Source organism: Myxocyprinus asiaticus, chromosome 37 (assembly GCF_019703515.2).
Source record: "Myxocyprinus asiaticus isolate MX2 ecotype Aquarium Trade chromosome 37, UBuf_Myxa_2, whole genome shotgun sequence".
NCBI lineage: Eukaryota > Metazoa > Chordata > Actinopteri > Cypriniformes > Catostomidae > Myxocyprinus > Myxocyprinus asiaticus.
Window position 1 is genome coordinate 14,484,309 of NC_059380.1, and position 16,876 is coordinate 14,501,184.

The 16,876-nt window shown below is 39.6% G+C and overlaps 1 protein-coding gene across 1 annotated transcript in view; it reads left to right on the forward strand.

Moving 5' to 3' along the window:
* Nucleotides 1–16,876, forward strand: part of LOC127428058 (leucine-rich repeats and immunoglobulin-like domains protein 1) — a 66,952-nt gene that overhangs the window by 46,349 nt on the left and 3,727 nt on the right. Inside the window, exons 8-15 of the mRNA XM_051676098.1 lie at nucleotides 439–582; nucleotides 4,269–4,349; nucleotides 8,487–8,558; nucleotides 8,959–9,030; nucleotides 9,178–9,341; nucleotides 10,973–11,293; nucleotides 12,313–12,594; nucleotides 16,435–16,866. Coding sequence (XP_051532058.1) covers nucleotides 439–582; nucleotides 4,269–4,349; nucleotides 8,487–8,558; nucleotides 8,959–9,030; nucleotides 9,178–9,341; nucleotides 10,973–11,293; nucleotides 12,313–12,594; nucleotides 16,435–16,866 — 1,568 coding nt within the window. The remainder of the gene's footprint in view (nucleotides 1–438; nucleotides 583–4,268; nucleotides 4,350–8,486; nucleotides 8,559–8,958; nucleotides 9,031–9,177; nucleotides 9,342–10,972; nucleotides 11,294–12,312; nucleotides 12,595–16,434; nucleotides 16,867–16,876) is intronic.

Below are 16,876 nucleotides of genomic sequence, written 5' to 3' on the forward strand. Positions count from 1 at the left end.
ACATTCGGATTAGCCAGTTTGTCTGCTTCCCGACCTGGGCCCCAGTTAGTCAAATACTATTACTATAAGTCTATGAGCCATATTACTAGAGAGGAGAGCGGTACCTTCCCTGGAGGGATAGAGTCTGTCTCTCTTTAGCAGATCAGGTCTTCCCCAAAAACTCTTCCAATTGTCTATGAATCCTATATTATTCTCCAGACACCACTCAGACATGCAGCCGTTCAGTGACTCTAATCTACTATAAACCTCGTCACCACGACGAGCAGGGAAGGAGCCAGAGCATATTACAGTCTCTGACATAGTTTTTGCATGTTCACACACCTCTTTAACATTATCTTTGGTGATCCCTGACTGGCGAAGCATGACATTGTTAGTGCCGACATTAATAAAAATCTTACAAAACTTGTATGCAATTCTTAATTGTTTTTTTCTCTTCAGGAACCTGTCCTACAATAACCTGACGAAGCTGACCGAGGGAAGTTTTGCCAAGCTGGTGAATCTGATTTCTCTGCGTTTGGGACACAATTCAATCAGTCAGATCACAGAGGGAGCCTTCAAAGGCCTTAGTTCCCTACGCACGCTGTAAGTTTTTCTAACCTGTGATGAAGCTTCTAGGTTCCAGATTAGGTAAAGTCATGCATGTGAAAAGCACATGATGGTATTGGTGATGTGGCAACGTGGTGAGCACATGGACTTCTGAAACATGTAGCTTGTGCTCATGCAGGAGAAGCACGTTGAAGTCCAGCCTGCCCCGATCCCATTCCCCCTTTTTTCTGCCCAATAATTCCTGTCACTCTCTAATATATCTGTTTAATAATAAGGTAGGGATGTCCTGATACCATTTTTTGGAGACTTAGTATGAGTACCAATACTTCCTTTTTGGTACTTTCCGATACATACATGATTTGAGAACAGCATGTTTATTATGTTTCAGCAACTGTTTTACTCAAAAGACATCATCAAAAAAAAATCATTTTTAGCTGTCACAAAATTATCAAAAATCACAAACACTTTCACAGAAAACAAAAATGTACAGTATATAAAAATAATCACTACAAACAAAACCAATAGAGCTGTCCTGCTTACTTTATTGGTTTCAGCTCCTGTAACTCAATTATTTAAAAAAACAACAAAAAAACAAAACAGTAAGTAAATTTTAGCTTTCATATTGTCAAAAATTAAACATTTCACCAAAAACAATCCCCCATATAATATATAAAAAATATAAAGGTTGTCTATCAGCTCTTTTTTTTCTTAGTCAATTCTTCTCCAAATGCGAGAGGCGGGTTCTTTGTCATAGACAGAAGCATATCTGCACTTTAACATGTGGAGCCCTATAAAAATTAGTTTTATGTTTTTTCCCCCAATTTATTTTTTTATTTATTTATTTTTTCACAAATTCTGTGTTTCTGTTTTATTTTTCTGAATTTTGTATTTGACAGTTTAATTCCATTTGATCATCAAATGGGCATATAAATGAATGAATTCATTAAAACTGTAATCAAATAATATAAAATAGAACAATTCATTTTCAACATAACACTTTTTTGTCAAAAAAAGGGCTTCATGACAGAGTATATCAGTGTGTAATGTGAAATACTGCTCAAATGTAATACAGTTGTTATTGATTATTATTATTATTATTATTATTATTATTATTATTAGTGGTGGTGGTAGAATTACAGTGAATATTACATAACTATACAGTAGTGATATATTTCTGTCATATTTTTTTCTATTTAAATGGAGATTTTATTTTGGTGGGAAAACCAAGTGAAGCTCTTTCAGTTTGTATGTTTTTGACTACAGCTTCACAAAAGTTCAAAAATAATTAATGATGAAGTCAAGTTTTGAATAAAGCAGGAATACAGCTTGGAGTTGAAATTCAGAAAGCACAACTGGAGCTTCTCAATCAATTAAAACTGTTGTGTGGAAGAAGCCTGTAATTGATTTAGTGGAATTGGTGAAGTAGCCATGCTTTTCTTTCTTTTTTCTTTATGCCTCATTGTTTGCTTGTTGGTACCCACCAAAGTTGGATGCACATGTGCTCCCTGCTCAAGACCTCCTAGAAGAGGCTACCTTTTTTCTTTCTCTCAAAGCACACAGTGAAATGCATTATGGGAGACCAACTCTCCAATTTGACTTTTTATAGACACTAATACAAAGTCTTAACTGCTACTTCTTGCCCCTCTCCTTCAGTTTCTCAAAAAAGAGAGAAGAATTCTGCCTTTACTTTCTTAGATGAAGGCTTTTACACAGTAGGGTGACAAGCCAAGGTACAACACGGCCCTCAGTTCTGTTGCTAGCAGTGGGCAGAGGGGGGGGGGGTTCTGTGAATTGTGAGGGCCCCTGTTTCGTGCCCCCTTTCTTTCCACCGTCCCTTTTGTTCCAGCCTTCATTTATGTCTTACTTGCTTGATTTCCTTTCTCTCTCTTTCTGACTCTCTCTCTCTCCTCTGAGCCAGTTCTAATCTAATCATGGCCTTAGTGCCTTGCTGGGGCTCCTGTTGAAAAGAAGCAGGGGAGGTTTTAATTGGTGCGCACTTCTGGCTGGGAGAGAGGAACCCTGGTCGGGTGTGAAAGACCAGAACCGGACCATCTTTGCACTGCGGAGGTGGGGGTCAGGCTTTGGGGCCTCCGGGCCTACTGTCATTAACAAGCCAAGGCCCTTTCATAAGCAGCCAGCCAGAAAGAATTGGTAATTGGCAGCTAGGGCCAGGCATAGAGGGAAAGTAACAGAAAGAGCCAAGGGGCGGTTGTGGGCCAAAAGGCAACTAGCAAACTCCCTCCTCCCTCTCACCTTAGAAAGACGCTTTTTATTTTTCATAGGGAACGATCTTTTTTATGTTGTTGAAAACAAAGTGACCCATTAAAAAAAGTTCTGTGCTGGCACCATGATACAGTGATGTTATCAGATGGTAATACCATGGTACTTATATATATATATACACACACTACCGGTCAAAAGTCTTTAAACACTTGACTGAAATGTTTCTCATGATCTTAAAAATCTTTTGATCTGAAGGCGTATGATTAAATGTTTGAAATTAGTTTTGTAGACAAAAATATAATTGTGCCACCATATTAATTTATTTCATTATAACTAAAATTTAATAAAAAAATAAAAATAAAAAAAAAGTTTTTGAAATTGATGACTTGGACCAAATAATAAAGAAAAGCAGCCAATAAGTGCCCAACATAGATGGGAACTCCTTCAATACTGTTTAAAAAGCATCCCAGGGTGATACCTCAAGAAGTTGGTTGAGAAAATGTCAAGAGTACATTTCTGAAAATTCAAGGCAAAGGGTGACTACTTTGAAGATGCTAAAATATAACACAGTTTTGATTTATTTTGGATTTTGTTTAGTCACAACATAATTCCCATAGTTACATATATGTTATTCCATAGTTTTGATGACTTTACTATTATTCTAAAATGTGAAAAAAAAATTATAATAAAGAATGAGTGTGTTTCAAAACTTTTGACCGGTAGTGTGTGTGTATATATATATATATATATATATATATATATATATATATATATATATATATATATATATATATATATATATATATATATACATATCATGGTATTAAATGACCTTATGATCATATTCATATACCTAGTCATTTAAATGGTACTCCAAGGTTCTTAAAAATACAATGGAATTAAGATGGTACATATCGAAAATAACCAAAAAGTTTGATAATTTAGATAGTCAAGGTGTTGTTGAAATATGTTCAGAAAGCTTGAAGATACAAATGTGAGAGAAAGACGGTTTCATCCATCTTCTTTAGAGACTTGTGTCAGAAAGTGAAAGAGTTTGAACCATGTAGGCAAGCCACAGGCAATGTTCGGGCTTGTCCATGCTTCATCTGCAGTTGCATTGTGGGATGTGCCCATATACCCTTACCTGCCAACATGTTTGGATCGGTGATGGATTCAAACGGCTGTCAGAATGAATGCGTGTGCATCTGTGTGAAGGACTTGTGTTTGTGCAAGTTGCTTTCAGCTGTCATGCATTATTCACGCATTAGCGTGTGCGTTGCTGTGCTCCTTCAAGTCACAATTCACAACGGAAAGAATGTGCATGGCTGGCAAAGACAGACGAGAGAGAGAGAGAGAGAGAGAGAGAGAGTATCATCTAAATAACCAGGTGCCGAGGGCAGCTTCTACCACTGCCCAGTGTCTGCAAATGATTCATGGACAAGCAATTCTGCATTCTCTCTGTCTTTCTGTCTTAATCTCTATTCTTTTTCTCTCTGCAGGGAGCTGGACCATAATGACATCTCTGGCACTATAGAGGACACCAATGGGGCCTTTACTGGGCTTGAAAACCTCAACAAGCTGTGAGTATCAGCCCTCTCTCTTCTTTCTTTACCACCATCTCCACCTCTTCACCTTGATTTTGGGCCTTCTTATCCTTGCATTGATGTAGGATTGGTCTTAGCCTTTGATATCTACTGAAGTGCTATGATCAAGTTTAGCCTGCCATGGACCTTGACATAAATGAAAACGAGGCTGAATGTTTAGAGGCAGTACAAGACCAGAAACATACTTTACGCAAGTACTTGAATATGGACCCGTGCGTTTGGCCAACACATTGCCGGTCCGAATGTGCTTAACATGCATTGTTGTGTTTCTGTGGTGGTAATATACCACAGTACTCAAGGGGTTGATAGAGTTAACTTCAAAAGTTTGTGCCTTAAAAGCAGATGTACTAATATTCAGGTAAATTGTTATAAATATATTGACTTAAACTTACTAGCTCAGCAATATTTTCTTCAGATTGTTGCTCTGCCAGGATAGTAGTTGACTTGAAAGAGAAAACACGCTGTAGAAGCGGACAAGTCACACTAATGTCCGCTATAGTGGCCCTTGCAACAACGATGAAAATGCAACACATACTTGCGTTAAGTTATGAATTGCGGTCTGACACATTTTAGAATGCAACAACGTAATCTTGACAATCAATTTTGGAGATTTCGGCCCTCCCCCATTCTGGTTGTATGCCTGTTTCCTACATAGAAAATAGCTGCCCAGTGTTCTTACCAAGATGGCCACAAAGTAAACTGACTTGCCTCATCAACCTGGACTTTCATGATCAACGCCAAGGTGCATAGTGCAACACGCTGAACATGACCGTGTGTCAGCTTCATTTTCATTTGCATCAAATGACTAAAGCCAGGTTCACACTGTACGATTTTGGCCACAATTTTGTGGTCTGAGACAAATTTTGGGGTTAATGAAAAATGTATCTGGTCACAAGGCAAAATCTGCATTCTTTGATCATCGCACCGGCGGCCGATGCGATGAGTGTTGTAGTTCTCTCGAAGTTCTGGCAGTGTCAGAAATTCTGCATTACAGTCATAATGTCGCACAGTGTGCCATGGCTTTTACCCAAGATCTCACTGGGATAATATCGTACAGTCTGTCAAGCAACAATCGTAAAGGATCGTAAAAATAGTACCGTGTGCACCAGGCTTAAGGTCCATTGTTCTTCTATCAAGATCCACTTATCCACGTAACATACAAATTTAAGTTAATTCCCCCATTTTCATGTGCAGGTTTAGGACAAAGCACGCCTTTGGTGGAGGCAAAGGTGAATTGAATTTGAGCACTGGGGCGAACCTCATTGGCCGACAGGGGATAAGCTCTGGTCTTTGGCTTTAGTGATAGAATCAGTGAAAGCATATAATGGGAGGAGGGCGGGCGGGGGGGAGTGGGGGATGCATTCACACACATCAAACGCCCCGCTCGGTGCCTTTTGTTACAGGAGCAGAGGTTCGTAAATCTGCGGAAGCCGCCTGTTGATGCACAATCCTGGCCAAATCCTGCCAGCCACCCCGCTAGAAAGCCTATTCACCCATCCTGGGAATATGTGAGAGAGAATGAGAGCCTGATGCACACTACTTCAAAATGTTTTCCGCCGTTTTGTTACCACAGGACGTGGACTGCGTTCATTCCAGTAGTTTTTAACAGAAGAGAGGGACACTGTAGGTTTAGTAGATTACCGATAAAATCCATGTCTCTTTTTGTTTGATAATGATTCGCATGCATTTTAAAGGGATAGCTCACCCAAAATGTAAATTCAACATGAATGATGACAGAATTTTCTTTTTGGGTGAACTATCCCTTTAAGCCCAATTTACATGTATGCATGTCAACAGATCTAGTTTATTTTAAGGGTTTCTATTGGAAACTGCAGTTTTGTTTGCGTGATCTGCCAGAGACCGGGCATTTTGAATTATGAGATTGGCATGGAAGCTCAGGACCTGAGCCTCCTTGGAGGGTCCAGAAATGATGGGGGGCCGGAGGAGATGAGTGGAGGTGATGTCTTAGTCTTGCAGGAGATGACAGATGCTGTCGCACTCCCACAGACTATCAGACGGCTGACAGATATGGTAGTGGCTAGGCTTTGTGCTTTAGAGATTGACTATTGTGATTCATACAACATGGGTTCCTGCAAGCACATACTGAATAAACTCAGTAACAGGGTTATCATGTAAGTTGAATATATAAATATAAGTGCTGGGAAATTTAACGCGTTAATTTCTGTGATTAATATTTTCTTTTAACGGGTAAAAAAAATAAAAAAAATAAATAACGAAATTAATACAGTATCAGTTTTTTTTTCTTCTTTTTTTTCTGAAACTTCATGCGATAGGAGAAAAGTGTACCTAGTTGTTCCTGGCAGCCTACTTAGCATTACAGGCTCCGATTAGGGTGGGGGCAGGGTTAGGGCCTGCCAGGAACAAACCCAGGCACCTTTGTACAATGGGCGAAACCTCACAAATTTTTTCCCCAATTTCTGTGGCTAAAATTGGCATACATACATTTTCAGGAGGTTCACGCTCAACTCAACTGCACATTCTCACACAGAAACTGACTGTGTGGAGCAGTGCACATTATTCAACACGCGTGACGCAATGTCCTGGGCATAATAAACACAGGAGCAGATTTACTGTATGGAGAATGGAGACTTCACCTGCAAGCGGTGATCTAGGTGTGGCAGAGATACGGGCAAACTTCGCATCGCCCAAAAACTCTCACTTACTGTCATCTGATGCAGTTTTCAAAAATAAAACCGTGCGAGTGAGACTTAGCATGTACACGATACAGACTGAGAAGGATGTGGCTGTTCATCAAGCTGCATCCTGGTATACTGAATGGCAGCGATTAATCACAGAAAACTGTACAATTAATTTGTTAATTTTTAATCGATTCTCAGACCTAATAAATATTAATATTAAAACAATGGGTTGTAAACTTCGAGTACTTCTTCATTAAGTAAACGCTGCTTCAATGTTTTAAAGCAATTATTCAAGTAAACAACCAAAAATGTAATTAGGAACATAAATATATGAACAATAGAACAAATAAAAACAATAAAAGAAACAAATTAGGTAAACAGTGTTTATAGTAGAGTAACAGTAAGAGGGCCTGGGTAGCTCAGTGTTATAGACGCTGGCTACCACCCCTGGAGTTCGCTAGTTTGAATCCCAGGGCGTGCTGAGTGACTCCAGCCAGGTCTCCTAAGCAACCAAATTGGCCCGGTTGCTAGGGAGGGTAGAGTCACATGGGGTAACCTTCTCGTGATCACTATAATGTGGTTCGTTCTCGGTGGGGCGCGTGGTGAGATGAGCGTGGTTGCCGCAGTGGATGGCGTGAAGCCTCCACACACGCTGTGTCTCCGTGGCAACGCGCTCAACAAGCCACATGATAAGATGCACAGGTTGACGATCTCAGATGCGGAGGCAACTGGGATTCGTCCTCCGCCACCCGGACTGAGACGAAGCACTATGCAATCACGAGGACTTAAAAGCACATTGGGAATTGGGCATTCCAACAAAAAAATTATAAAAAATAGTAGAGTAACAGTAGTCATATAACAGCAGTATAAAATTTTCAAGGAAACATTCAGAAATCGAAGTAATACAAAAGGAACCATATGTAAAACAAAACTACTTAAACTATTGTTACAAAACTGTAAAAATAAAACCCCAAAACTTGTGCTGAATGTCACATTGTAGATCAGATTAGTCTTTTCTACATCTGCAGGGGTGCAGTATTCTATTTTCTTTCTTTTCTTTTTTTTAAAGTGAAGGTAAGAAGCTCATACTGATTTTGAACCACACCCTTGACAAGGCCACTTTTATTACTTTACAAGCCGCATTGCCCTCCACCACCGAATCTCCTTTTCATGTGACCTCAGGCTTGGGGCTCCACCATCATCGCTATTAAATTCTAATAAAGATAAAAGTAAGCTTTGAAGAGATGCGCTGGGCCCTGATATCCTCACCCTCCTCCTAATCTCTACACAGTTCAGATTTCCAGTCCCACAATCCCTCACTCTTATCAGGTTTAACTGAACTAATTGTGTACTCTCTCTCTCTCTCTTCCTATCCCTGTTATCTTTTTCCTCACCCTCTCTCCCTCTCTTTTTTCCCCTCGTTTATCGCACCCTGCACGTCTGGCAATGGCAGAACTCTGTATGGAAACAAGATCAAGTCGGTGGCCAAGAAAGCCTTCTCGGGCCTGGAGGCTCTCGAGCACCTGTGAGTATCCCACAATGCCATTCGGCCTCTACAGCGGCTGCCAAAAGTAAATGCTTAAGAGGGCTGCTAGCAATTTAATAGTGTCTTTGTAAAAGGAGAGGATGGGGTAGTTTGCAAGGCCAGCTGCCTTTGTCTCATTAGAGCCAGCTTTAACTTGCACAGGAACACAGTTATGAAGCATATGGACAGTTTCATAGAAGAAATGGGATTTTTAAGCACTTCTGCAGACTCTGTTACTCCATGTCTGAGACATTTGGGTGTTTCCACCTTGTTCGGAGTTATTCCGTATAAAAATAGGCAACGCAAGGCCCAGTTTTGCATGCAAATGCAACAGCTGTGCATGAACATTCCCATGTCCTTTTTGAGTCATGCCTGAGGGTCCTGTTTAATCTCTCAACAGGAACTTGGGGGAAAATGCCATCCGCTCCATCCAACCCGAGGCATTCAGCAAGATGAAGTACCTGCGCTACCTGTGAGTCATATTAAAAGTGTTCTTTCCCACTACTCATCAAGTTACTGTTTCTAAATAACATCAATCTACACTTTAGATTTGTCTTCTATAACTCAAATTTGTTTTTGTTTTTTACTGATATTTTTCTCTCAATCTCATCTGTTCCAGTCATATTCAGAGTGATAGTTTTCTGTGCGACTGTCAGCTTCACTGGTTTCCAGAGTGGCTTGTGACACGAGGGCTGAAGCCGGGCATTCAGGCCACATGTGCGCACCCAGAGACCTTAAAAGGCACCAGCATCTACCAGGCTCCATCGCAGAGCTTTGTTTGTGGTAAGCATAGTTATGTGTTACTTTCATAGACTATGGCAGATTGTCAATGGCAAAATGTTCTTTAAAATTATTAAAGAAAACCAAACAGATTTTATTCAGAAGTTTTACAACTTTTTTTTTGCTACATTTATTAGTTCAGGTATTTTATATTAGTGTCCAGAGAACAAGACAGTTAAGAACTGCTAGTTTCTAGATGCATACGTGCACAATTTGTTTAATGTACAGTAGGGCTGGGCGATAGGACGATGTTATCGGATATCGACGTTATCTTACAAAGATGCCGATTGCGACACTATATTGACAGACGATGATAGACAATATTGGGAAATGGCAAAACCATGGATCTGGGAAGTCAGCAAATATATTAAACAGTGCCCAGGCTGTGAAACTAGTACCTGCCACCCGCCAAATGCGACGAGGCTGAATCCAGTTCGCAAGCTCCTCGTCCAATTGTATTTCATGCGGGGGTAATTTTGCTCATCTACCTGCAACAGGCGGGCGACCTGTAAGATGTCTCAGAGTGACACATGACAAAAAATACTGTTAATCACAAAGACACGTGCTTGAAGGAACACACTTTATTATATTTTTAAGAACAGACAAAAGAAAAGCCATCAGTGCTCGTGTCTGATTCGGTGTTTGTTCAGAGGCGTGCAGCATGTAAGCCTGCAGTGTGAGCCTGTCTCGTGGAACAAGGGCATGTGAAGAGTTTTCATTCTTTTTTCTGTTTCATTCATCTGAAAACTGTTTGCAAGAATTATGTTGTCTATGAGAATGCTGCATATGATCTCTGATCATCTCAGGAGGTGCTGTGAGTTTAGTTTGCTTTATTTCCACAGACCAGTTCGTGGTTAACATGCATTGTGAACGCAATTCAGCAGGTTCAGTAATATACAGTATATCTTTCTATAATAATACAAGACACATTCACATTGAGCCTAAAATTTTGTTATATTTTCTTTTCTTTAGGCAGCATTAACTGTATTACCTAAACACAATACAAACAAAAATTCGATAAGAACACACATTTGGCAGCATTATTTTGGGAACACAAGGGAATTTATTAGGCTTTATTATTATGATTATTATTATTTGTACATTTATAATTGTCTTCGTTCTTAATCTGAGCAAAAGAGTTTTTGATCACTTCGTTATTTTATTGCTTTTTCATTTAGTTTAAAGTGCAATTTGAATTTAGAAATGTCTTTTGTTTACGTTTTTCATGTTGCAATAAACAAATGTAATTTTTAAAGCAAAAATATTCACAGACCCTCGGCAGGAGGGTTGACAATATAATCGTAGATTGCGATATTTTTTAAGGCGATTATCGCTAAAATATTTTTTGCATATCGCCCAGCCCTAATGTACTGTAATTTTGTGTGGGGAGTTTGTTCAATCAAAGCCACTTCCATTTTTATGGGGATTACTTTACTGTCACCTAAAGTCTTTATTACACATATCTCAGAAATACTTGATTCTAATAGGCTAATTGCAGAATTCTATTTTTGTAAATGACTGCAAAACTGTCACATCAGTCTTTTTTCGCTCCTCCTTTACATCAGGGTCCTAAACACCCAGCTGACTACATTGTTTCTTACTTAAAATGAATGTATGTGTGTGTTTCTATTCAGATGACCTTCCAAAACCACAGATCACCATCAACCCTGTGACCACAGCGGCAGTATTAGGAAAAGATGTGCATCTCACCTGCACGGCTGCCAGCAGCAGTAGCTCGCCCATGACCTTCACCTGGCGTAAGGACCAGGAGACCCTGCGCCAAGCTGAGGTGGAGAACTTTGCCCATGTTCGGGCCAGTGACGGAGGGGTGATGGAATACACCACCATCCTCCACCTCCGACACATCACCTTTAGCCATGAGGGCCGCTACCAGTGCATCATCAGTAATCACTTTGGCTCCTCCTACTCTAATAAGGCCCGCATCACTGTAAACGGTACGTTTGACTTTTACATCTTAAAGGGATGGTTCACCCAAAAATTAAAATTCTGTCATCATTCACTTACCCTTATGTTGTTATAAATCTGTATGGCTTTCTTTCTTCTGTGGTACACAAAAGGAGATGTTAGGCAGAATGTTAGCCTCAGTCACAATTCAGCATTAAAAAGATGTAATGAAAATGAATGGTGACTGTTAGACTAGGAACCTTTTGTGTTCCATGGAAAAAAAGATTGTTTTAACTACATATTATAATATTGCAAATTAGTGTTATGATAAAAGAAGGTTCAGTCTTAGTTTACATTTTTTATTTTTTTTTATTTTTATTTTTATTTTGTTTTGTAGAAGATATGCGTTCCTTTGCAGTTGAAAATGCAAAATCACACTAGTTAATAAAAAAAGGCCATCATCCAACATTATAAACATTTCTTTAGAGCAGAATTAGAATGACATAAATTACATGATGAGTAAAAGCTCAAATGCATAAGATTATGTTTCAAAACTAAATTTATGTGCCGAAAGGTACATAATTCCAGTTGAAACATTGCATGAATCTTCCATTTACATTACATTATACAGATATAGCAGACACTTTTATCAGATTAAGCTGTAAATTTGACATTGGTGTTGCTATTGTTATGCTCTACCAGTTAAGGTCAACTGGTCCCACCAGTTTTATCGACCAGCTTTGAAATTGTTTTGCTTACATCTGCTTTGCTTACTTCTGCTTTGCATTCCCCAATTCTGCCACTGGAATTTAAATTTTTTAAGCTCCATCTCTGTATTAACAGTACACTTGGATTATATGCCTTGTCAGTTGGAGCAACAGATGCAAATTGATTGTCCTCTGGCATTTTGGTTTCATGCCTCTCCAAATCAAGCTATTTCCCATTGCCAATTGAGTTAGTCACAGCTATGAATGCTGGACTTGTTTGGTGCTCATGTAGCAACATTATGGAAAACAAGCTTGCTATGACTAATTTCCCTTTCTTGCTCTCTGTCTGTTTATGCTCACAGTGCTACCTTCATTCGTGAAGACCCCACGCGACATCACAATCCGCACCGGCACGAAGGCACGGTTGGAATGTGCCGCAGAAGGACATCCGACCCCCCAGGTGGCGTGGCAGAAAGATGGCGGTACAGATTTTCCCGCTGCACGAGAGCGTCGCATGCGTGTGATGCCTGATGATGATGTCTTCTTCATCATGGACGTGAAGCCAGAGGACATGGGCGTGTACAGCTGCACGGCAAAAAACACAGCAGGCATGATCTCGGCTAACGTCACTCTAACAGTGCTAGGTAAGGCAGTGTGTCCCAAGATGCACCAAATCTGATTTTCATGTTTTTTTTTTAAACATTTTTCATTTATGTTTTCAGTGATACGTGGGAAGTGACGCATAACATGACTATATATATATATATATATATATATATATACAGGTGCATCTCAATAAATTAGAATGTCGTGGAAAAGTTCATTTATTTCAGTAATTCAACTCAAATTGTGAAACTCGTGTATTAAATAAATTCAATGCACACAGACTGAAGTAGTTTAAGTCTTTGGTTCTTTTAAAAGTGATGATTTTGGCTCACATTTAACAAAAACCCACCAATTCACTATCTCAAAAAATTAGAATATGGTGACATGCCAATCAGCTAATCAACTCAAAACACCTGCAAAGGTTTCCTGAGCCTTCAAAATGGTCTCTCAGTTTGGTTCACTAGGCTACACAATCATGGGGAAGACTGCTGATCTGACAGTTGTCCAGAAGACAATCACTGACACCCTTCACAAGGAGGGTAAGCCACAAACATTCATTGCCAAAGAAGCTGGCTGTTCACAGAGTGCTGTATCCAAGCACGTTAACAGAAAGTTGAGTGGCAGGAAAAAGTGTGGAAGAAAAAGATGCACAACCAACCGAGAGAACCGCAGCCTTACGATTGTCAAGCAAAATCGATTCAAGAATTTGGGTGAACTTCACAAGGAATGGACTGAGGCTGGGGTCAAGGCATCAAGAGCCACCACACACAGACATGTCAAGGAATTTGGCTACAGTTGTCGTATTCCTCTTGTTAAGCCACTCCTGAACCACAGACAATGTCAAAGGCGTCTTAACCTGGGCTAAGGAGAAGAAGAACTGGATTGTTGCCCAGTGTTCCAAAGTCCTCTTTTCAGATGAGCAAGTTTTGTATTTCATTTAGAAACCAAGGTCCTAGAGTCTGGAGGAAGGGTGGAGAAGCTCATAGCCCAAGTTGCTTGAAGTCCAGTGTTAAGTTTCCACATTCTGTGATGATTTGGTGTGTAATGTCATCTGCTGGTGTTGGTCCATTGTGTTTTTTGAAAACCAAAGTCACTGCACCCGTTTACCAAGAAATTATGGAGAACTTCATGCTTCCTTCTGCTGAAAGATGCTGATTTCATTTTCCAGCAGGATTTGGCACCTGCCCACACTGCCAAAAGCACCAAAAGTTGGTTAAATGACCATGGTGTTGGTGTGCTTGACTGGCCAGCAAACTCACCAGACCTGAACCCCATAGAGAATCTATGAGGTATGTCAAGAGGAAAATGAGAAACAAGAGACCAAAAAATGCAGATGAGCTGAAGGCCACTGTCAAAGAAACCTGGGCTTCCATACCACCTCAGCAGTGCCACAAACTGATCACCTCCATGCCACGCCGAATTGAGGCAGTAATTAAAGCAAAAGGAGCCCCTACCAAGTATTGAGTACATATACAGTAAATGAACATACTTTCCAGAAGGCCAACAATTCACTAAAAATGTTTTTTTTATTGGTCTTGTGATGTATTCTAATTTTTTGAGATAGTGAATTGGTGGGTTTTTGTTAAATGTGAGCCAAAATCATCACAATTAAAAGAACCAAAGACTTAAACTACTTCAGTCTGTGTGCATTGAATTTATTTAATACACGAGTTTCACAATTTGAGTTGAATTACTGAAATAAATGAACTTTTCCACGACATTCTAATTTATTGAGATGCACCTGTATATATATATATACATTTTAAATCAACATCACGATTAAAGATGAAAATGTATATGAATGTATAAGAGAAAGTGTATACTTTAGGTGCTATGACTTCATTTCTTTTACATTTTTCCACAATTTTATCTCTATTAGTTTAATTCAAATAGTCCTACAGTGTGACAAATGAAATTTTTTAAAGTACAAACATCCCATGTAGCCCCTCAGTTAACAGGAGATCATGAAAACCACATACATTAAGGATATTTACATATAAGATTATTTATTTATTTTTTTTTTTTTGCAAAATGCTAAAATAGTTTTAGAGTATAGCAGGACATACCAGTTTTCCAAAAGTATTTCATGTCAACTACCCATTTACATCCATTTAAGGTATGGATGCAATATAATTTAAGTAGGCTTCCTTTTCCCCTGATATTAAGTTAATAAATCTTTTTATAAAACTGTAGGAATTTTTTATAATTTTCTTTTTCTTTCCTTCATCTGAAGCAGCTTGGGTTCATGTTCTGGGTTAAAGGTTAACAGTCAGAAAGGAGGTCACAAGGGCTAGGGGGAGGGCAGGGGGCTCACACAGTGGTACTTTTGAGCATTTCTGAGCTTTGCTCTCAACCGAGTAATTGCAAGGTAAAAACAGAGCCCTTAGTCTATGTGAAATCTTTATTATTAATGTGGACATTGTGTGGTATAGCAGGCATAAGCCAGACTGGCCAAGGTTGTCTTTCGTAATCTTTCATTATTTGTAATAGATTTGTGTAGATGTGTATTCTGTATCTTCTTTCAAATGGAACAGAATAATTTATTACATGCCTCTCTGAAATAGTTTTTAAAATATTTGTCACTGGGATCGTTCAAAGATTGCCCATTGTAGTATGTGAGCCTGCAACCTTGGTCAGATTTTTAACCACTAGGCTACAAAATTCCCTGCATTATGTAACAGGGACAATCCTTTTAAGGTTTGGTTTATGTCTTGTTTAAGGGAGCATTGGAATAGCCGAAAGATTGCCCATTGTAGGATATGAACCTGCAACCTAGTTATAACAAGCTCAGATCATTAACCACTTGGTTACAACATTCCCTGAGTTAAGTTATAGGGACAATCCTTCTAAAGCTTGGTTTGTGTCTTGTTCAAAGACCAGTGGAATAGCTCAAAGATTGCCCATTGTAGGATGTGAACCTGTAACCTTGTGTTAACAAGCAAACATTTTTAACCACTAGGTTACAATACTCCCTGTGTTAAGTTACTGGGTTAATGCTTCTGATTCTTGGTTTGTGTCTTGTTCAGTGGTGCAATGGAATAGCTCAAAGATTGTAGGATACGAACCTGCAACCTTGTGGTAACAAGCTCAGATCTTTAACTACTTGGCAACAATATTCCATATGTTAAGTTAAAGGGACAATTCTTCTGATTCTTGGTTTGTGTCTTGTTCAGTGGTGCAATGGAATAGCTCAAAGATTATAGGACATGAACCTGCAAACTTGTGGTAACAAGCTCAGATCTTTAACCACTTGGCAACAATATTCCCTGTGTTAAGTTGAAGGGACAGTTCTTCTGAAGCTTGGTTTGTGTCTTGTTCAAAGATGAAATGGAATAGCACAAGAATTGTCCATTGTAGGATGTGAACCTGCAACCTTGTGGTAACAAGTTAAATTCTTTAACTACTAGGCTACAATATTCTCTGTGTTAAGTTAAAGGGACAATTATTCTGAAGCTTGGTTTGCATCTTGTTCAGGAGCATAATGGGATTGTTTAAAGATTGTCCATTGTAGGATGTGAACCTCCAATCTTTTGGTATCAAGCTCAGATCTTAACCACTAGGTTACAGTACTCCCTGTGTTTAGTTACAGGATCAATGCTTCTGATTCTTGGTTTGTGTCTTGTTCAGTGGCACAGTGGAATAGCTCAAATATTGTAGGTTGTGAACTGTAGCATTGTGGTAACAAGCTCAGATCTTTACTGTAACTACTAGGTGACAATATTCCCTGCATTAAGTTACAGGGCAATTCGTGTCTTGTTCAAGGGCACAATGCAATAGCTCAAAGATTCTGTTGTAGGATATGAACATACAACCTTGTGGTAACAAACTCAGATCTTTAACCACAAGGCTACAATATATTCCATGTGATCTTCTTGCAGAGACCCCTCACTTGGCACAGGAAATGGAGGATCGGAGTGTGGTGTTGGGCGAGACTGTTGCACTGCAGTGCAAGGCTTTAGGCAGCCCGCCTCCTCGCATCACCTGGCTAAAGGGGGAGGAGCCTCTTCGACCCAGTGACCGTCACCACTTCACCCCTGGGAACCAGCTCTTGGTGATCGGTAGCACGACCTTAGAGGACGCAGGACGCTACACCTGTCTCATGTCCAACACGCTCGGCACGGAACGCGCTCACTGCCAACTGAATGTTTATCAACGCTTTGAAGAGTGCGTGCCTTTCTCAAGCCCAAGCACTGTTACTGTAGGAATCATTGTTATTGCCGTGGTGACCAGTATTGTGGTAACATCACTGGTGTGGGTTTGTATTATTTACCAGACGAGGAAGAAGAGTGAGGAGTGCAGCGTAAACACAGGTGTGTACAT